We start from the raw sequence: 22623 nt of genomic DNA, 5'->3' as shown, positions 1-22623 counted from the left end.
AACTGAGCCACAGGCCCCAAGTGTCTGAATCTTTATTTTGGCTGGGGTCATGATCCCAGAGTCATGGGATTAAGCCCCACTTCAGGCTTTGCACTGAGCATCGAACCTGCTTGGGATTCTCTCTCTCTCTCTCTCTCTCTCAAATAAAATAATAAATAGCAGCCTCATTGCTTTCAGTTTTTAGTGATTATGAATAAAGCTATACACATCAATGTGCAACTCTTTATAAGTTTTTAAAAGTGTTTGTTTGTTCATTTTGGGGGGTCGGGGTGGACAGAGGATCCCGCGCAGAGCCTGAGGTGAGGCTCAAACTCATGAATTGTGAGATCATGACCTGAACCAACATCGGGCACTTATCTGACTGAGCCACCCAGGCATCCCAATGTGAAACTTTTTGTTGGAAATAAGTTTTCAAATTATTTGGGCAAATACCAAGGAGCACCATTTGTTGATTGTATGATAAGACTACGCTTAGAAACTGTCACACTGTCTTCCAAAATGACGACCATTTTTTTTCCCTCTTGCATTCCTATCAGTGAATGAGAACTCATTGCCCTGTAACTTTACCAGCAAATGGATTTGTCAGGATCTTTTGGAATTTAGCCATTCTAATAGGCATGTAGCATATCATTATTGTTTTATTATTTATTTATTTATTTATTTATTTATTTATTATTTTAAGTGCTTATTTATTTTTGAGAGCAAGAACGCATGGGAGCAGGTAGGGGCGGAGAGAGAGACAGAGGATCTGAAACAGACTCCATGCTAACAGCAAAGAGCCTGATGTGAGGCTCCAACGTGCAAGTCCTGAAATCATGGCCTGAGCTGAAGTTGGAAGCTAAACCAACTGAAACACCCAGGCGCCCCATCCCTGTTGTTTTAATTTGCTGTTCTCTAATGGAAAATGACATTGAGCATCTCATGTGTTTATTTGCCATCTATTTTCTTTGATGAGGTGTCCATATCTCTTGCTCATTTTTAAATTGAGTTGTGTGTTTTATTACTGTTGAGTTTTAAGAATATTCTGTATATTTGTTCTTTTTTATTTTTTTAATGTTTATTTTTTAAGAGAGACAGAGAAACAGAGCACAAGTGGGAGAAGAGTAGGGAGAGAGTGAGACACTGAATCTAAAGCAGGCTCCAGGCTCTGAGCTGTCAGCAGAGAGCCTGACATGGGGCTGGAACCCATGAACTGACCTGAGTTCGTGACCTGAGCTGAAGTCGGATACTCAACCAACTTAGTCACCCAGGTGCCCCAAGAACACTCTATATTTTAAATACAAAGCTTTGTCAGATAAATGTTCTGCAAATGTTTTCTCCAAGTCCGTGGTTTGTTTTTTCATTCTCTAAACAGTCTTTCACATAGCAGAAGTTTTTATTTTAATGACATCAAATTTTTTCTTCCACAGATTGTGCTTTTGTGTTGTATCTAAAAACTCATCACCAAAACCAAAGTCACCTAGATTTTATACTGTGTTTTCATCTAGAAGTTTTATTATTTTACATTTGTATTTAGGTCTATGATCCTAATTTGAGTTAATATTGATAAAAGATAGATGGTCTCTGTCTAGTTTTTTGTTATTTTCTTTTGTTTTGCATATGGATATACCATTTTTCTAGCACCATTTGTTGAAAAAACTATTCTTTTTTCATTGAGTTGGCTTTTTTCCTTTGTCAAAGATCAGGTAACTGTGTACGTGTGGGTCTATTTCTGGGCTTTATATTTCTTCCGCTGTGCTAGGATTCCATTCTTTCAATACCATACTATCTTGATTCCTGTAGCTTGACAGGAAGTCTTGAAATCAAGCAGTGTAAGTTCTCCAATTGTGTTCTCCAGTATTATGTTTACTATCTTTTGCATTCCATAAAAACTTTAGAATCAGTTTGTTAATAGTTACAAAAGTGTTTGCTGGGATTTTGATCGGTACTGTACTGAATGTCTAGATCAGATTGGGAAGCACTGACATCTTAACAACATTTAGTCTTCCAGTCAGTGAACATGCAATATCATTTCTCTCCATTTACTTGTATATTTTCAAAATTTATTTTGTTAGGGTTTTGCAGTTTCCATAGACAGATCTTGTATATAGAGTATATATTTAAGTTAGATTTATATCTAAATATTTAATTTTCCTAGATACCACTGTAAGCTATACTATTTTTAAATTTCAAATTCCAATTGTTCAATACTAGTAAAGCAATTGACTTTTGTATATTATTCTTGTATTCTATGAACTTCCTCTATTCAATTTGTAGTTCCAAAAGTTTTTTGTTGTGATTTATTCTTTGGGATTTTCAACATAATCAGTGTTATATCTTGTTTTCCAATCTGTATACACTTATTTCCTTTTATTTTCTTATTGCATTAGCTTATTGACTTACAGTACAATATTGAATGCGAATAGTGAGAAAGGATATCCTCATCTTGTTTATTATTTAAAAAGAAAGTGTCCAATTTCTCATTTTTAAATATGTTGTTAGCTGTGGGTTGTTCATAAAGATTCTTTATCAAGTTAAGGAAATTCCTTGTATTTCTTGTTTGGCGAGAGTTTTTAATGTGAATAGATGGTGAATTTATGTCAAATGCCTTTTATGTATTAGTTGGTAAGACCAATAAGAACTTCTCTTTGGGCTGCCTTGGTGGCTCAGTCAGTTGAGCGGCCAACTTTGACTCAGGTCATAATCTCACAGTTTGTGAGTTTGAGCCCCATGTAGGTTCTGCTTTCGATTCTGTGTCTCCCTCTCTCTCCCCCTCCCCCATTTGTGCTCTCTTTCTCTCTCTCAAAAATAAATGGATAATCATTAAAAACTAAATTTAGAAAAATTGTAAAAAATTATTAAAAAAAGAATTTCTCCTTTAGCTTGTTTATGTGGGGATTACATTGATTTTTGAACATTGAACCAGCTTTACATAGCTAGAGTAAGTCCACTTTAGAATAAGTCTAATTATTTTTGTACACTGTTGGATTTAATTTGGTAATCTTAAGGATTTTTACTCTATGTTTATGAGAGATTTTGATCTGTAGTTTTCCTTTAACACAATGTCTTGATCAGTTTTTGGTATTGGGATAATGGTGGCCTCATAGAATGAGTCAGAAAGTGTTCCCTCTGGTTCTATTTTCTGGAAGAAATTGTAAAGAATTGGGTATCATTTTCTCCTTAAACTTTTTTTTAAGAATTTACTAGTTAAACCATTTGGGACTGGGGTTATTAATGACATTTTTAATTATATTTTTTAAAAAGATACAGTTCCATTTACATTTTCTATTTCTCCTTGTATGAATTTTTGTGGATTTTTAAATTTATTTTTTATTTTTATTTTCTTTTTTCACAGAAATGGGGGAGGGCAGAGGAAGAGAGAGAAAGAGAATTTTATGCAGGACTAGATCCTATGATTCTGGGATCATGACCTGAGCTGAAATCAAAAGTCAGATGCCACCCAGGTGCCCCTGAATTTTAATAGTTTGTGTCTTTCAAGAAACTAGTCAGTTTCATCTAAGTTACCAAATTTGTGGACATAGATTTGTTCAATGTCTTCATTTATTATCCTTTTAGTGTCCATGGAATCAATAGTGATGACCACTCTTTCATTTCTGTTAATCGTTTGTGTCTTCCTTCCTTTTTTCCTTGAAGTTGGTTTGGCTAGAGGTTTATCAATTTTAAATCTTATTTGGCTTCACTAGACCTTTGTCAATTATATTTTTGTTTTCAAAGATGTAGCTTTTGGTTTTGTTGCTTTTTTTCTCTGTAGCTTTCTTATTTTAAATTTCATTAATTTCTTCTCTAATTTTGCTTTTCTTTTGCTTGCTTTAAATTTACATTGCTCTTCTCCAGCTTCCTAAATTAAAAACTTAATGATTTTAGATTTCTTTTTCTAATATATTCATTTAATGCAATAAAAAACTCTCTACTGTTTTTGCCACATTATACAAGTTTTAATGTTATATTTTAATTTTAACTTAATTCAGAATATTTTAAAATTTTTCTTGAGGGGGGCGGGGTGGCTTAGTAGGTTAAGCGTTTGATTGCAGCTCAGGTCATGATCTTGTGGTTTGTGGGTTTGAGCCCCATGTTGGGCTCTGTGCTGACAGCTCAGAGCCTGTAGCCTGCTTTGGATTCTGTCTCTCTCTATCTCTCTCCTCTTCCCCTGTTCATGCTCTGTATGTTTCTCTCTCTCTCAAAAATAAATAAACATTAAAAAAAATTTTTTTTAAGTAAAAATTTTCTTGAAGCTTTTTCAACCCAATATATTATTTAGAAACATGCTGTTTAACCTCCAAATATTTGAGGTTTTCCAAGTTATTTTTCTGTTATTGATTTCTAGTTTGTGTTACGGTCTGAGGACATATTTTATGACTTCTATTCTTTTTAATTTAAGGTGTGTTTATGGCCTAGAATATAGTCCATCTTGGTGAATGTTCCATATAAGCTTGAGAAGAAGACATGTACTGTTGTTACGAGTATTTTCCGTCAGGTTGATTGACAGTGTTGTTCAGGCCAACTATATCCTTACTGATTTTCTGCCTGCTTCATCTATCAATTACTGAAAAGGGGTGTTGAAGTCTCCAACTATAATAATGAAGCTTTCAACTTCTCCTAGCAGTTCTATTAGTTTTTGCCTCGTGTATTTTGACATGCTGTTATTTGGTGCATACACATTAAAGATGTATTATTCTCCTTATATTTTGCTGAATTTGTCTTGACAAATTTTAAAAAGATTTTTATCTATGTTCATGAGGAATGTTATACTGATGTTACACTGTATTTTACATTTCTTGACAAGTCCTTGATAGATTTTGATATGAGTTACATTGACATCATAAAATAAATTGGGAAAATTATCTTCTTTATATTCTAAAAAATGTGTGAGATTGGCATTATTCCTTCCTTAAATGTTTAATAGAATTTGCCAATGATGCTATTTGCCTAGAGATTTGTGTTAGGACATTTCTATTTTTATTTGTTTATTTATTTATTTTTGTTGTTGTTGGGGCATTCTTAAATTACAAACTCAATTTCTTTCATAGTTTATGGCTATTCAGATTTCACATTTCTTCATTTCTTTTTGTTTTAGTTTTGATAAGTTACATTTTGGTGTTTTTTTTTTAATTTTTTTCTAATGTTTTATTTATTATTGAGAGAGAGAGAGAGAGAACAGGAGCAGGGGAGGGTCAGAGAGAGAGGGAGATACAGACTCTGAAGCAGACTCCAGGCTCTGAGCTGGCTGTCAGCACAGAGCCTAATGTGGGGCTGGAACCCACAAACCATGAGATCATGACCTGAGCCGAAGCTGGTCCCTCAACCGACTGAGCCACCCAGGCGCCCCGATAAGTTACATTTTCTGAGGAACTAGTCCATTTTATACAATTTATCAAATCTTCTAGCATAAAGTTGTTCATAATGTTACATTATTATCCTTTTGATGCCTGCAGTTTCCGTCATAATACCCTTCTTTATTCTCCCATTCTTTCTTTTTTTTTTTATTATCTTAGCTCAAGGTTTATCAATTTTCTTAACCTTTCAAAGAGTCTACTGTTGGCTCTGTTGATTTTCTCAATAGGCTGTTTTCTGTTTCCTTTTACTTCTGCTCTTATCTTTATTATTTTATTTCTTTTAAATGTTTTGATTTTACTTTCTTCTCAGTTCTTTGAGTTAGAAGCTTAGAGCATTGGTTATAAATCTTTCTTCTTGTCTAATAAAAGTGTTTTATTTCTTTTCTTCTCAAGTTGCTCTATCTACATCCCACACACTTTAGTATGTTATATTTTAATTATTAATCAGTTTGGGGCATTTTATAATTTATATTTTGAATTTTTTTGACCCATGTGTTAAGATCATGTTGCTTAATACATAAGTAGTTAGCATTCTTTTAGTATTGTTATTGGTTTCTTATTTAATTCCCTTGTGGTCAGAGAATATAGGGTATATTATTTCGGTATTTTGAAACTTGTTGAGAATTACTTGATGGCCCAGAAAATTCTAGATCTTTGTGAATGTTCTGTGGGCACTAAAAAGAATGTGTATTCTACAGTAATTGGATTTAGTATCCCATAAGCCTCAACCAGGTCAAATAAATTATACTGTAATAGAAATGTATATTTTTGCCCGTTTATTCTATCAAATATAAGAGATGGTATTAAATTCCCTGACAATGATCTTCAATTTGCCTAGTTTTTTCCTTAGTCTGTAAAAATTACTTTATGTATTTTAAAATTGTATAAAAGATGATTACCTTTTACTGATCTTTTCTCCCGTTCAGCCTACCTCCTGACTTCAAGTAAGTCATAAAAAAAAAAAAAAGCTTCTTTCACGTTTTAGGCACTCTTATTTGAGATTTTTCTGGAACATATATCCATACATAATACTAAGTGACATAAATAGTATGATAGAAAGGTACAAGATACCATGAAGGTGTATAAAACCTAGTCATGGAAATAGGAAGAGCTCTCCATGGAAGTGATTTATTAATAGTAAGATGGGAGTTAGCTCTAATAGGAGGTTGTGAAAGGAGCATCCCAAGAAACAGAAAACTTGTGTCCGTTAGTCTTGAGGCCAGGAGGAGCTTGGATCTTTGAAAAGACTCAAGGAAGTCAGGAATAGCTCCATTGTTTCATTGTAGAGCGAAGGCAGCAGCGGCAGAGGCATAGTGGGCAGGGAGCCATATGTAGAGGCTTGGAAGCTTCCTGAGAGCAGTGGGAGCATTAAGAGGTGTGAAGTCAAGAAGCACCATGATCTGGTGTACAATTTTTAAAAAGTACTTAAACTGTTGTGAGAATAAATTGTAGAAAGGAAGAAATGAATACAGAGTTCAGGTAAGAGACGATTTAAGTGAGAAAGGTGCAGAAGATGAGGGAGGCTAGGTTAAAGTGTATATAGTAAAGCCGAGGTAAGTGGAAGAAGTCAAAGATAAACTTTGCATCTAGAATTGATCGGTGGTCATGGATTGGATGTCAGTGGTAAGAGAGAATGAAGTATCAGTGATGATTTTGGCATATGTGGAAATAGAGGTATATGAGAGAAAAACAGATGGAGGGGAAAATAGGTTCTAGTACACTGCAATTCAGATGTCGAAGGTACATCAAAGAGAAAGTATTACACAAGCTGTGAGATATATGAGCCTGAAGAAGGATCCAAGCTGAAGATACACATATTGGGAGTTATAAACAGATGGCAACTAATGCCACGAGAATGGGTCAAATAATTTAGGCCAAAAGTATAATTATAAGAAAAAGAGAAGACTATAAAGCAACCAGAAAGAGCTCTAACATTCAAAGGTCAGAAAGAAGGAGCTGATGAGAAAAAAAGGAGAAAATGGAAACAGATATATAAAGGATGTTATAAAAGTTAATACGTTCTTTCTGCTGATGTCTTTTGTCTATGGATTCTTCACAGTCAAGACTGTTTCTCCAAGGTCTGAAGGAGGTCACTTATTTTTGTATAATCATTCATTTTTGTGTGCATGTCCCAGTGCCCAGCTGCTGGGCCGAAAACATTACAGCTAATGACTAGAAAATGTCTTTAAATTCATACACAGCCATTTTCCTTAAGACATTCCCAGAATATCAGAATGGCTCATGAAAGATGGCTTCTGGAATTAGCTAAACATTGGCCTGGAGCCAAGGATCAGATTTTTATACTAAGCTCTTGAAATACAGCTTCTATACTTTAGAGTGAGAGGAATTCATTTCCTCTCAAGGACCCCTCTGTCTTTTCCTACAAGGAAACCAGACTGACTTTTAATAATGGTAGGACAAAACCAGGGTGAAGAGGCACTATCCTTGATACTTTCCATTTATTATCAGATTTCTTGGTCAAGGTTTATATCACCGGTGAAGATGGAAGTGTTCTAGGATACAGTAAACGAAGCCTGTAAGAGCTGGCAGAAATACCATGGTTTGGCAGATTTATCACTACATCCTTGAAGTGTGGCTACATGGCCCTTAAGGATGGCTTTGTGAAGGAAGATTGGACCAGTGGCATTAACCATAAAGGGAAAGACTGTGGACTAGTTGTACATACCGGATGACTACGATTATCCAGTGCAAGGTATTTACAGTTGAGATTCTTGGGAAGGGACCAGCATATGTTCCTAAAAGTGTGAATCAGCACTTCCAGGGGTCATATGGTTTGAAAATGATCACAAGACATTCTAACAGATAATTCTTCTTTTACAGTTTATTTATCTACTTAAGTAATTTCTATACCCAGCATGGGGCTTGAACCCATGACCTCGAGATTAAGAGTCACATGCTCCTGCAACTAAGCCAGGCACCCCTCTGATACATTACTCTGGTGGAGATAGTGGTACATGTGGTACTTATTTCCAGCCTCCGATATACCCAGTTAAAAATTACTACAACAAATCCAGTAAAAGACAACTAAACTGGGAAAAAATACTTGTAACATGCATAGCAGATAAACTTATTAGTTTTATTACATAAAATCTCCTATAAACCAATAAGAAAAATAGACACAACTAATAGACAAAAAATGGGCAAAGAATGCAAATAGTTCTCAAAAGAAATAAGCTAAAATGACAATTAACATGATAAACAATTAAGCAGCAATGAAATAATATTTACCTACAGATTTGTAATGGTTACAAGGCATAAACTGAGTAAGAAGAATAAATTTAGGCTGGATGGTTTACACAGCTTTTTCTACAACAATGATGGCATCCTTCCTTACTTTCATTGTGCCTTAACAACCCTTTCCAGAGAGTACCATGTGTAATGAGCCTTAAAGGTCTTTACGACCCCCCAATCTAGAGGCTGAACTAGAGACATTGTGTTTGGGGGCAAGTAGACCACTTGAACACTTTTGGTGTTGAACTCATGGGGTTCTGGGTGACCAGAGGTATCATCCAATATCAGAAGAACTTTAAAAGGCAATCCCCTAAGGGCAAGGTCTGTCCTGAGTCCAGGGACAAAGCATTGAGGGGACCAATCCAGAGAAAGGGTTCATGTCCCAGTCTTCTTGTTGCACAACCAAAAATCTGGCAGCTGGGGTTTATCTTTTCCCTTCAAGGCTCAGGGATTAGCAGGTTTATAGATAAGAGTCGTCCTGATCATAAACCTGACCATATGTGCATAAAACAGTACAGTTGACTTTTCCTTTCTTGCCTTCAACCCTGGTGCTCACTTCTTTCTTTCTAATAAATGTCTTTTGTGGCATTTTATTCCAGAATAGGGCACTTCTATCTGCATTAAAAGCCTGTGTAGGCAGATATCCTTTTTCAAGGATTTTTTAATGGTTTCTGGGAACTCATATGCTGCCTCTTGATTGGCAGAAGTTGATTCTCCTGTTAACTTGACATTAGTGGCCAAACTTCTTTTAAACTTACCAAACCATCCTTTACTGGCATTAAATTCTCCAGCATCACACGTTTCACCTTCCTTTTGCTCTAAGTTGTCATATAATAACTTGGCTTTTTTTCAAATATCAGAGTCTATAGTTATGCCTTTCTTATACCAATCCAGAACCCACATAAAAGCTGCATTTTCATTATGAGATAAAAAGGGAGTCTGCAAAAAGTTCAAGGTTTCTGCACCTGCTGGCAGAGCTGTAGCAACAGCTTATTGACTTGTTTTGTTTCCTTTTCTTTCTTTCTTTCTTTCTTTCTTTCTTTTTTTTTTTTTTTTTTTAACAACGGTCCTTACACTAGATTCATTTGTCTTGAAATGGCAGGCAACCACAGCTGCAGACCTCAATCTATGGTACATATCTAGCAAATCACCTTTTTCTTGTAATGTCATGACTTTTCTCTGCTTCTTGGGGGCACTTCCAGCATCACTAGTGACACTTTATATAGGTCGCATTCAAGGCTTAACGTATTGCACTAAACATGATGAAAAATATGTGAGATCCATGAAAGATCACTTCTTACTGTGATTGCCAGTTTACTGGACAGACATATTATTCACGCAGAGATGATTAGTATCACACAGTGGTTCTTTGTTTTTTTATTTTATGAGAGAGAGAGAGAGAGAGAGAGAGAGAGAGAGAGAGAGAGAGAGAGAGAAGCAGAGAGAGGGCAAGAGAGGGAGAATCTTAAGCAGGATCCATTCTCAGTCCTGACACAGGGCTCTATTCCACAACCCTGGGATCATGACCTGAGCTGAAATCAAGAGCTGGATGCTCAACTGACTGAGCTCCCCAGGTGCTCCTCACGTAGTGCTTGAAGCGGACACTTGAGCTCACCACAATAACAACAGGAAGGGGCTATGAACTTACCACAGGTGTACAGCATGTGCGACAGTTAGTTTCATGCAGTTATGACTTAATATTACATCCTTACATTTGTTTACATTTCTTTCAACTGTGAATGGTGCCTTGTATGGTCTATAAATGTTTGTGTACGTTTTGATAAGTTTTAACTTTTTATAATAAATTTGCATATATTTTATTGTAGCAAATGATAAAATAGATTAGCATCTACATATATTTTACCCATTCATGACATACATAACTTTTATTTTTTATTTTTTGATATTTCTAAACTATGTGGTTTATCTGTGAGTTTCTCAATTTGTTGCAAATCTGAAATCTCCAAAATTTTTTCCCAATATATTTATGGGAAAAAAATTTGTATATAAGTGGACCCTCACAGTTCAAACCTGTGTTGTTAATGGGTCAAATTTATTACCAATGATTTTTCTCCATTTTCTGTAAGTATTTTACACAATTTACTTCTGTAAAATTTAAGGTCTTTCATCAATTCTCCATCAAACTAGCTTTCACTCCTGATTCAACAGATTCCTAGGTTGACTTCTTTTTTTGAAAGCACAAGATGCCAATGATAATTGACAATGTAGAAAAACAGAAACACTAAGGAAAAATGGATAGCTTGATTTACATTGTTAATTCTGCATGGGCTGTAAGAAATGTTAAAATATTTTGCCATTTTATATAAAATAAATTTTTATTATAATCACATCCCCTCTCAATTTTTGTAGATAACTATATCTTATTTGTATTCAATCCACAACAAAGAACTCTAGGCCACAAAACTTCACAGATACTGTGGATATTTATATTTGATTTTCTTCTGTCATGACGTCACCAAAATCTTGGTTAGATGGCTGTCACTCTAGGTGAGTGAACATGCAGGTCTCCTTCCCTTTGCACAGATTAGGTAGCTTTGGTTTTGGTTGGCCATTAGTTTTATAAACCACTTGTGAATAGAGTATGTACTGGACTATTAGTCTCTGTGTTGGATAATGGAGTGGGTAAGTTCTAGGGTACTTTTCTTGGTGTGTGTTTAGACAGTAGTTTAAAAATACTACTCTTCTAGGTACCGTGGAGGAAGTGTAAGTGTCACTCCTGACAGATTTGTCATCACTTGTCTAGGATTTTCTTATATGTGACAGGCGCCCCCTAGTGAATAGAGGGACTTAAATTGGCCTCTACTACAGAGGCTAGAAAAATACCGGAAGCTGTTATGACAAGTTTATACTGCATTAAACAAGTAAAGATGCTGAGGTTTTGTGTGCATGAATGCGGGCAAGGGTGGGGATCTGCTCTCCATAAAAAAGCATCCAGGATTTCACTATATCCAGGTAATAATCAAGTTTCTAGGTAAAGGTCAAACTAATCTGAACTTCGCTAAGTCATTAAATACATGAGTAGATCACTGATATTTATCTACTACTCTCCAGGAATTACAGCTTGACTGGATTTTTAAAAAATGTGTGTGTGTGTGTATATATATAGATCTACTAGATCTATTATGATACACATAATTTGGGGGTTGAGACTTGAGAAACCATAATTTCAATCCAAAAACTTTAATCTGGTAAATGTATTTGATATATACATTTTATTTGGTTAATTTCAAGAATAGAGCATTAAAAAAGACTGCAGTTGCTTGATATAACAAATCAATTACATTTAATTATCTCTTCTCTCCCTAAAGCTCCTGCCACTTATAATAGTCTATATGTTTTGAAATAAGTATAATATGATTTTGACATCATCATAAATATTCATTAATTATTATTTGTAGCACTGGGTTAGGTCCTCAATGAGAAACTGAAAATAATTCTAATCCTCTAGGATGCTTACAATATACAATAAAGTCAAAGAATATATAACCAAACCAACTGGAAAACAAATAAATAATCTAAACATGCCAAAAAACCAGTATTCACATTATTTTAACAGCGCCAAGAGCAGAAGCAACCACACTCTTGACTCAGTAACCTTTACCTGGAGCATCCTAAACCAACAACTGGAGAAAAGGTTAAACAAAAAGTAGGTGACATGTTTAAACAACAAGTAGGTGAGAAGTTTATTGGACTCTTCTGAAAGGTCTTTATTGATGTCAGAAACTTCAAATTAAGAACTGTATGTAGGGTATATTTGCTACTTTTCAGGGGTATATTATACTGTTGCCTCCCTCCTTAGCATCTAGACAATTTTTAAAATAAAAAAATTTATGTTTCCCTCTTGCACCTAGATTGTCCTTTGTCTCCTAAGCAATTATCCTTCTACATGCACCTCAACTTCTTCAGGTCCAAGAGGACTTCTCAAACAGCAAGGCTCCTCTCAGTCCTCCCTCTTCTCTGAGGCCACAATGACTTATTTGACACAATAAACTGCTTTGATTATTCCAGGTATAATAATGAGTCTACAAAACACATACAAGCTTTCATTCAAATTATTTCTAAATGGGTGAGTGTGTAGACCCCAAAGTCCATTCTCCATCAGTGTAGCCTGGAAGACAAATATCACTTCACTAAATTAGAGGGACAACCTGTGCATTTCTCTTGCCGGGACAGGTATGTGCTGGTAAGGGTGAAAAAGCTGAACCTACAGGAAATAGAAGTGAATGACAGGTAAGGACCAAAGCACCTGACCTACCTCATCCTTGCCCACGAAACGCCCATTCTTCCCCGTCCTGTTTCCTAAGATGCATCGGGGCGGATGGGAATTCACCCGTGGGAAGGTGGCGTCCCCTCCTCCAGACGACCGGGACGGAGAAGGAGCCCTAGGGAGACTCGCGGGGTGGGCGCGGGGAGACAGCCAAGAAGGGCCTAGGTGTCTTGCCCCCGCACAGCTCGAGGTGCGGGGCGGCGCGCGCCTGCGCGGACCCGGCTCTCGCCACCCCGCGACCGCAGCATCCCTGCGCAAGACTCCCAGCGCGCGGGCGGGAGGAGGGGCGCGGCCACGTGACTCGGGCCGAGGAGATTGGAGCGGCGGCGGCGCGCGGCGGCAGACTGGTGCAGCGCCTGGCGCTCACGGCGGGATCTCCTCCTCCTCGTTCTCCTGGGAGCCTGGACGGCACCCTCTCCTCCGCCCGGCTAGTTGGCGCAGCCTCCGCATCGCTGCCGCCGCGGCGCCCCTAGGAGGAGAAGAAGACGCAGCTGGGCCGCCGCCGTTAAAGGGGTCCCCGGCTGCCTCTCACTGCCTCCGCCGTAGCCTCGCGGGTCAACCCGGCCGCCGCGTCTCCGCTTTCTCCTCCCGCCGCCGCCCGCGCCCGCTTACAGCCGCGATGGGGCTCTTGGACTCTGAACCCGGCAGTGTCCTCAACGTGGTGTCCACGGCGCTGAACGACACCGTGGAGTTCTACCGCTGGACCTGGTCCATCACAGGTAAAGCGGCCGGCTGCCCTGTCTCCGTCCGGCCCTGCAGCCCCTCGCTCCTGCGGCTGTTGGGATGCTGCGGATCAGAGGAGATGCCGGGGCGCGGGGACCGCGGTCGGGCACTGGTTAATCTGATCCGAACGTTAAGGCCTCTCCCCCCGCCCCCCGTCACCCCCCCGACGCTCGCCCGGGTTTCCTCTGAGCTTCCATCTCTCGTCAGCTCATCGGATGCTGGAGCTGACATATCAGATGGAGCCTGTGCTGCTAAGAGCTCGGCGCAGGAACCACTCCACCCTGTCCTCCCACATCTCCCAGACTCGTCTGACAGTTTTAACTTATGCACAGGATTGGTTTTAACATTTAGTAACAATAGCCCTTTTGTAGAGATGGCTGGGGGAAGGAGGAGGGCTTCAGCGGTAGCTGCTTTTTTTTTTTTTTTTCTTTCTTTGCTTCTCTCGGCCTCCTGGTAGCTTTGACACAACCCGCTAACCTGCTACTATTTTGTCTAGCGTATCCATCTATACTGTAATTTGGAACAAAAAGTAAAAAGCCATTGTTTGTCTTCTTGAAACTTGAAGAATGTTAGTTTCTGAGGCTTTTTCAACAGCAGATATGTTTGTAGTGATTGTCTGTAATGGCTTTGCGCAGTGCAGTGCAGTCAGGGGGAGGGGGAGCCTAAAATACCCGGAAAGAAATAAGTCTTTAGGAAGGGGGTCTCTCTACAGCAGCACCTAGAGGTCGTGCCAGCAGCCTACATGTATACAATTTTCTGGACCGAGCAAACTTTTTCCCCTTTAGCAGTTGCAGTTTGACAGGGATCGTCCATTGGTGGATGGAAGCAGATGGAAGCAGTTGGGCTCTCGTGTTATTTGTACATTTTACCATTTATTTTCTTAATCTGCTTCCGTTGCTTTTGGTTTTAAAGCATTTAAAAGTGTTTGAAATTAAAAAAAGTTAGCCTCCTAGGATTTTAGGAATGATCTTAGGACTTCTAATTTTCTAGTCCTTTTGCAGTATCTCACTGCATGTCCAGCAGTGGAGGAGAGTAACCTTACACATTATGACTCTGCCTCCTTTTCCTAGAAATGAAAATATATTCTTGTCGTTTTGTATTTGTTGTTAAGAGTAAATGGACTGTGGTTACAGCACGATTACAGTACAATATGTGGGGATACATTTCGAAGAGAAAATGTGTGCCTGAATTATTTCTGTGTGGGACAGAATGATTCTTCGACAATAATGTGGCTTAAACTTCTTCATGATGTGGCTTTAACTTCTTCAGTTAGGAATCTCACGTTTGGCACTGACAGATAAGCTATTCAATTAGCCATTGCAGTTGGAAATGATTAAAAGCAGTTTTAACTGGAGTCTTTCTTTACGTTTTCTATGTGCTGTTACATTGATGTTATGCTGTACCTACAAAAACTGGGAAAGATGCACCCTTCTCTTCATCTCTGATTTTGGTTATTTAAGAATTGCATCAGGGTTTCCCATTACACAATTGTACTGAGCTGAACATCAGCTTTGGCAGATAATTGTACTTTGCATACTTTAGAGTTCAGACATTGTCAAGGTCCTCCAGTCTCAATTCACCCAGAGCCACACCCAGAAGTTCTCATTCCTGTCTATTATTCCCTTCCTATCTCAGAGCTTTCTTACCTCTCGAGTCTCAGAAAGAAAAACTGAGTGCAAAGGTAGAGTACGCCTTTCTGTGTTGGTTAATTCTTTCCTAATGATGCTAGGGTAAAAAATATCATGAAAGAGATAGGAAATTTTGTGAAGTTGCCTCATGTGAAAACTTGCTACTAGCCCGTGAAGGGCATATAAGATAATATTGTAGACCAAGCCTGAGAGGTGAGAGTAGCCACTGGAACACAAGTGACCTCTCACTAGCAAGTTCGAGGGAAGGTATTCACTCATGCCCTGGCTATCCACTTACGAAACCTGAGACTGCTTCCTCGCTTTCTGTAACGAGCTACCTACTGGAGGTAGATGGTATTTCTTAGACCAACTTAGACGCTTACTGGGATATAGTTTGTTCTACCTTGCTGCTGTGAGGAGAAATATTTTTTAGATTCAGGCAGGAGAGACCTGAACCCTATGGTGTCCCATTTCCTTTCACCCGCTGTCCTATGCTCTCCGTGCTCCCTTTCTCTCACTCCTTCGCACTGCTCTGATTCTACAAGGATCTTCTCTTGCTATAATATCATGAAAATCTGCGTGAAGAAGTTTCAGAGTAGAAGAGTAACTTATTAGATGAGGCTGAATAAAAGTTGATGAGTCAGATATTTGGAAAGAGGGAGAAATAAAAATGGGTGGAGAGAAAGGATGGTCTTGAGAAATAGTGGTGAGTGATGAAAGGACACAGATTATTCAGAGAGAGCAAGATACGAACTAGGCTCTGTGCCCTTGAGTGCTTTCATTCCCAGACTGTAGTTACATGCTTCTATCTCCATTTTATTAGTCCATTAAATATTTCTCTCAACTGAAGTTTCTAACTAAGTGTAAATGAGTGTATCTGCTTTAAACTGTCATAACAAGAGTAGTTATAGATTTGTAGAGTATATTTATATGGTGATTCAAGAGATTTTTGCCCTAGGGCAAACAGTTTCTGAAAAAAATATCATTTTGTGCTATTATATCAAATGGTACTATTTATAAAACATAAAGTGATACTCAGAGCAATGTATAAAAACTGGGCTTTTCAAAGGCACATATTTAGCAAATACAGAATATGATCTATAGAGAATTAACACAGATAATGTTACTTTTACTAAAATTGTTAACACTTTATTAGTATTAAAACTTTGAAAAAGCTATACTTTTAGAAAAACAACAAAAATAATTTTCTACTTCCCTATATTGTATTTTTAGAGATTTTAAACAATGAGTTAGTCTTGGTATATATTATACAGGAAAGTAGACTACTGTAGAACTTATACTAGTTGGTGGCATGGCATTGTATTTTTTTCCTTCTGTTCTTTTGCTTTATGAGTACATTAAAATTATTAGGACTGGGATCCTAGGCTCAAAGTATATGAAATCAAAGTTGTAAGTAAATTTTTAAACCTGGTGACTCGTAGTACTCTCCAGTTTATAAATACCCAAATTATCTACATTATCTATTGTATTTGTTTATTAAAATAAATGGTTATTAGTGGGCTTTTGTGTAACTGAATTTATCATAGGAACATCCTCCAAAGTTAGTAGTCAGCATGCCTGCGATAAGGCCAACTACCTCCTAAACTGCCGTATTTCTTTTTGACCACATGTTTCAAACAGCCATTGTTCACGGAGTACATATGCGGGGTGGTTGGCATTGCTCTCTGTTTACGTATAAATAGTAGCCCATCTTTGGATGCAAAATTTGTGTCTATTTGGGAGTTGGACTTAGAGCACATAAGGCCCGCCTAGCTTTGGAGGGGCAGAAGGGAGAGAAGGATGGATGGTACAGGAGGAGGGAGGGCTCCTGTAGGATGATGATGAAATTTGGAAGCAAGCCTCATGTGAAGGTTTATTCTTTTCTCCTTACTTACTGTGTACAGGCATAGTTCTGGGCTCTGGAGAGAGAATGAGGATACTTGGTCACTGCACCCATGCAGCTTATGAAGTCATGGCTATTCTACCTTGCTAGGTATCATGGTCCTTTGAAGACATGATCTGTGATCTGTCAGAATTAGGCCTAGCTGGTACACAGGGAAGTCAGAAGAGTCCTTCTTCACTATTTTTATCTTTACTTCTTTTACCTGCACCACAGTCTTGAGTTGTAAGAATATACAAGCCCTATTTTTAGAATATTTTAGTTGTCACCATGTGGAGTTGATGTGAATATTGTCAGAGAGTATTTGTATAGGTAGACTCAGGAGAAAGGCATCAAAGACTAAAAATCCATGAAATTGAGAATGTGTTTAAGGGGCAGTGAGTCATTCTGATTTGCTGAAACTGAGGGTGGGTGAGGGGGGACATTTAACTCAGTTCAAATAAGCTGGGTTGAAAGGTCTATCCCTAGGAGTGCTAGGCCCCAGAGAAGCATATGTTTTAAACATGTTACAATGTATTTATATTAGTTTTATTATTTGTCACAGTTAATGTGTAGTCTTTAATCTTTGTTATTGTCTAAAGGATGTTTTATTTGTTTGTTTGGCCTAGCCTGGAAACCAAGTTACCATTTTTGATGTTTCTTTGAGAAAAGACATTCTAAATTCCAGGCAGTTAATTAAAGATAAATATGTGGAACATCACCAGCTCCTAACATGGGATCTCCCTTAGCTAGTGTTTTCAGTGAGGTCCTGGAGATATCCTTCTCTCTCATAACCTCCCTGAAGCCTCTAAGAGGTCCATACCATTTTAGGGTTTTTTGTTTTTGTTCTCTTTTTGGTGGTAGACTCTAAGTTAATATCTGATACTCTTATCCATTCCCTAACAGCCTCATAGGAAAACATCCAATCACAGATGAAATTACAGAAGGAGAAAACAATGCAAATTCTAAAACTAGTGTCAGGACAGTTTTATACAGTTAGATATTTTGGCTTAGAGAGTGAGGTTTTAAGAATTACATAGGTGATTATATCAGACAGCGCATTTGTGAGCCACAAAAAAGTTGGTTATCCTTTTAAAATTGAATTTTTTAGATTTTTTTTCTCAAGTCATATGATAATGTTATTGGTGAGCAATTTAATATTACTAACCTAAGTATTATTTTGGATTTATTGAATCATTTATTATTTTATATTAGACATATAAGCACATAGAGAAGGATTCTATATCAGAATCTGTCTTTTCTCATTTTAGATGGCTCTTTTTTTCCCTCTTCATGATTTGGACATTTCTCCTTTTAAATATCAAGGTGCTGGGGCACCTGGGTAGCTCAGCCAGTTAAGTTTCTGACTTGAGCTCAGGTCATGATCTTGCAGTTCTGGAGTTTAAGCCCTGTGTCAGGCTCTGTGCTGGAGCTGGAGCCTCCTTCAGATTCTTTGTCTCTCTCTCTCTCTCTCTCTGTCCCTCCCCTGCTCATGCATGCATGCACTCTCTCAAATAAATAAACACTAAAAAAAACAAAAAACAAAAAACAAAATCAATGTGCTATTGTTTTATTTTCCCTTAGAATGAGAATGAATTCTAATATGTTTTTATAGGGTTTTAACTTTTAGAAAAGAGAAGGGAGGAAATACAATGGCCTTTCAAAACCAAGTTTCTAAATTTTCTTTTCAACCTTGTCAGCCAGTAGTATTTCCCTACCCACAGACCTGTAGCTGTAGCCAACTTGGATAACTCCCTCTCAAGTAAATCATGCCATCTCTATCTTTGTTTCTGAGTACACTGTTCCCTTTGCCTTTACTGCCCTTTCTCCTCTCTACTGCTCCAAGAGCCATCGAGTAGAACCCAGCTCAACTGCCCTCTTTGACAAAGCCTTTCTTGGCCTTGGTACCTTTGGAACAGTTCATTGCTTCATCTGATCCCATCCCCGTTAGCAACTGCTTATGCATTTCCTTGTGCCATTCCTTCTGTAACTCTATTTTCTTGAACTGTTTTAACCTTCATTATTATTTGCCCTTTCACGTCTTTGTATTTTTCTCCCCAACAGTAGAGAATGCCCTTGTATTTGCTGATTTGGTGTGTGTCAAGAGACAATCCCCTTTATCTAGCATAATTTCAAATAGTGATACATTTTGGTTGCTAAACACTAATAATGTTTGATGCCACACTAAATTATATAAAGTTTTTAAATGATTTTTATCATAAATAAGCCATAAGTTCAATTGATGTTAACTAAATATAATGAAGGAACCCAACCATTAAATCACTTATTAGCACAAAACCATTGCTTTTGAGAGATACAAAATCGATGTAATTCTTTCCTCCTGTATATGGAAGTTTCATGATGAATGTGGAAGTGAGGAGGGCAGCATGGGCTGGACTGGGATTTAGATGACCTACACTTTAGTCTCACTAATTAGCTGTGAGAGTTTGGACAGGTCCCTTTTTCCAAGCTCAACATTTTTCATCTGTAAATTGAGAGAGTTGAATCAGGTAATCTTTAAGGTCTCACCTGGCTCTTAAATTCTGGACATATATGTAATTAAAAAAATTCTTTAAATAGGTCAAGCAATTTCCTTTAAACATACATTGATCGGTAATTTATTTAAAATTTTTTTTTAATGTTTTTATTTATTTTTGAGAGACTGAGAGACAGTGCGAGCAGGGGAGGGTCAGAGAGAGGGAGACACAGAATCCAAAGCAGGTTCCAGGCTCTGAGCTACCTGTCAGCACAGAGCCTGATGCAGGGCTTGAACCCACAAAACATGAGATCATGATCTGAACCAAAGCCGGATGCTTAACCAACTGAGCCACTAGGCGCCCCTGATCAGTAATTTAGAAACCTCACTCTGTGCAATAATTTTAATCTTTTGCAACAAATCCGTTACTAGTGTTGCTAAGATAGTAAAAATAACAAATAACAGATTCATATTTAATCCTTTTTACTTTATCATCTGCTCCGTAAGAAGTAGGTAGAGGAATAGAAAAACAAAGGAATACAGAGAGATAAGTACCTGCTTTGGCATAGCACTGTTTGTTGCCATTAGACTGTACCTATTTAATGATCTAGATATTTGTTTGAATATTTAAGTTACCTATATTGTCAAAACTAATAGCAATAACATTAAAGAATTAGCTTATTATACATTATATATAGTATATACAATTATGCATTACATTTATTATGTAATATACAACTTCTGAAGATGGCTTGTTATGTGGTTTGTGGCAAGTTCATGATTCTTTGGGTTTCATATTTCTACCTGTACCATGAGATGGTTGAAACTGTATCATCTCTTAAGGCCACTTTATTGAATCCTCGTCATAGCTCCTAAAGTGGTGGCTTAAATAGTCTAAACTTAATCTTACTTTACATTTTTTTCTATAGAAAATGCAAAATTTTATCACATGTCATTACAAGAGATTTTCAGTTATAGGCACTTTATGAGCATTTCTAAAATTTGGAAGTATGGCTTAAAATTTTTGTAAAATTGCTACAAATATGTGGGTCTTAGTATATAGAGAAAACGAAAGAATTAAATAATTTTGGTGTATGTTCTTAACCAAATGTTAATTTTTAAAAAGTCTTAATTTTGTCATTTTTTCATGGAATATGATCATTTTTAAATACCTCTCAGTATATTTTGATTACATTTTAATTAGAATACACATCTTGGAATTTAAAAGGCAAATGCATTAATCCCCTGTTAGGTGTAAACACAGACAGACACTGTGATTTTGAACTGGAGCATTCAAAGGAATAAACTTTGTTTTCATTTTTATTTATTAAACAAAATCTTAGGCACAGATATGTATTGTTAAATAATTTCATATAGCTTTATACTCCCATGTTCATAGCAGCACTATTCACAATAGCCAAGAGGTGGAAGATGTTCACTGGTGAATGAATGGATAAACAAAATGTAGTATATTCATACAAGGGACTGTTATTTAGCCTTAAAAGTGAAGGAAATCTGACACATGCTATAAAATGGATGAGCATTGAAGACATTATGCTAAGTGAAAACAGCCAGTCACAAAAAGACAAATATTGATGATTCCACTTACATAGATGTAGCTCTCTGAAGTGGTCTAATTCATAGAAACAGAAAGTAGAGTGGGGGGAGGGAAAGATGGGGATTTGTTTAATAGGTAGAGAGTTTCAGTTTTGCAAGATGAGAAAGTTCTGGAGATTGGATGTGCAACAATGTGAATATACTTAATATCATTGAACTGTACACTTAAAAATGATTAAGTAAATTTTGTTATGTGTTTTCACCACAATTAAAAAAATTCTACATTATAAAATTAATAAAGCACCTGTAGAAATGATCTTTCTTCAGTGTTCAGTGGTACAACAGTTGATCTTGTGTAAATGTGTCAAGAAAAACCTCATTAAAAATAAAGTTGCAAAGTCGTGAAGGGAGAACTCTCAGGCATGTACCATTTGTCACAGCCTGCTTTATATACTCCTAAGGAAAAGAAGAGGCTTACTTTAATACCCTAGCAGGAAGATTTTCTCCCTGGCCAGCAGCAACCCAGCCAATGAGAAATTGCCACAACCTTGAACTCTCACCCATTTCCCATGGACCATTCTAAACAACCCCTACCAACTTGTTTTTTTCCCCTCCATTAAAAGGATGTTTTCCTTCTTTGTTCTCAGGACTTGCCTGTCATTCGCCACGGCATGGCACTGCATGTTCAGAATTGCAATTCCTCTGCTTTCCTCACATAAATTCATTTTGCTGGTAAACTAAATGGCTATTTTATTCTTTAAGTTGATCATTCTTTTACTGTTTTTTTTTTTCAGTTTACAATAAAATGGCTTTATAAAGGGAATGCATAGCTGTTGGGTAAAGAACAGTACCCAAAATGGCTAGAAAGTAGCAAATAACAAGGAAGACAATCTTGCCTTTGTATTATACCTTACAATTTTAGCAGGAACTTCACAATAGTAGAAGATAGGACAGGTGGGCATTATTATTTTCATATGTTTAGAAGTCTCTGAGAGTCATAGAAGTTAAATCACTTGTGGATGAACACTGTAGTAGAAATGGGTATTAACAAGTTGTTTTGTCTCTTAGCCCAGTGCTCTTGTCTACCATCACACTAGTCAAGCAGGAGAGCAATAATCAAATCTCTAGCCTATTTTACCGGATCTTATACTGCTATCTTATCTAGGTAGTGCCACTACTTAGAATATTAAATCTGAACAGAGTTGTAATACCACCAGAGGCAATCTAAAGAAAACCATCTGAATACTCAAAGGTACTGAAAGAGCTGTTGTATGAGATTAAACTAAAAAGTGGTAATTTATGTAAATTTATATATTTAAATTATATTTATGTAAAATATAAACAACGTAAGTATTTAATCTGAGAAGATGAAGTTGACTTCTATATGGTAGAGTGGGTAGGACTATAAAAAAATATATTCAGGGACACCTGGGTGGCTCAGTCGATTGAGTGTCAGACTCTTGGTTTTGGCTCAGGTTGTGACGTCA

The 22623-nt window shown here is 37.2% G+C and overlaps 2 protein-coding genes across 4 annotated transcripts in view; one reads left to right on the top strand and one right to left on the bottom strand.

Moving 5' to 3' along the window:
* TTK (TTK protein kinase) overlaps window positions 1-13057 on the bottom strand; it is a 76017-nt gene extending 62960 nt beyond the window's left edge. For all 3 annotated transcript variants that reach the window (XR_003910624.1, XM_029944236.1, XM_029944239.1), the window contains exon 1: window positions 12862-13057. The gene's annotated coding sequence lies outside the window, so the exon portion shown is untranslated. The remainder of the gene's footprint in view (window positions 1-12861) is intronic.
* Window positions 13058-13188: 131 nt separating this feature from the next.
* The window catches only part of ELOVL4 (ELOVL fatty acid elongase 4), a 32064-nt gene continuing 22629 nt past the window's right edge, over window positions 13189-22623 (top strand). Inside the window, exon 1 of the mRNA XM_029944345.1 lies at window positions 13189-13592. Within this exon, the coding sequence (XP_029800205.1) occupies window positions 13493-13592 (100 nt within the window). The 5' untranslated portion in view covers window positions 13189-13492. The remainder of the gene's footprint in view (window positions 13593-22623) is intronic.

Source organism: Suricata suricatta, chromosome 7 (genome assembly GCF_006229205.1).
Source record: "Suricata suricatta isolate VVHF042 chromosome 7, meerkat_22Aug2017_6uvM2_HiC, whole genome shotgun sequence".
Lineage (NCBI taxonomy): Eukaryota > Metazoa > Chordata > Mammalia > Carnivora > Herpestidae > Suricata > Suricata suricatta.
The sequence above is the reverse complement of the archived record's forward strand: the minus strand, read 5'-3'. Positions and strand labels throughout refer to the sequence as shown.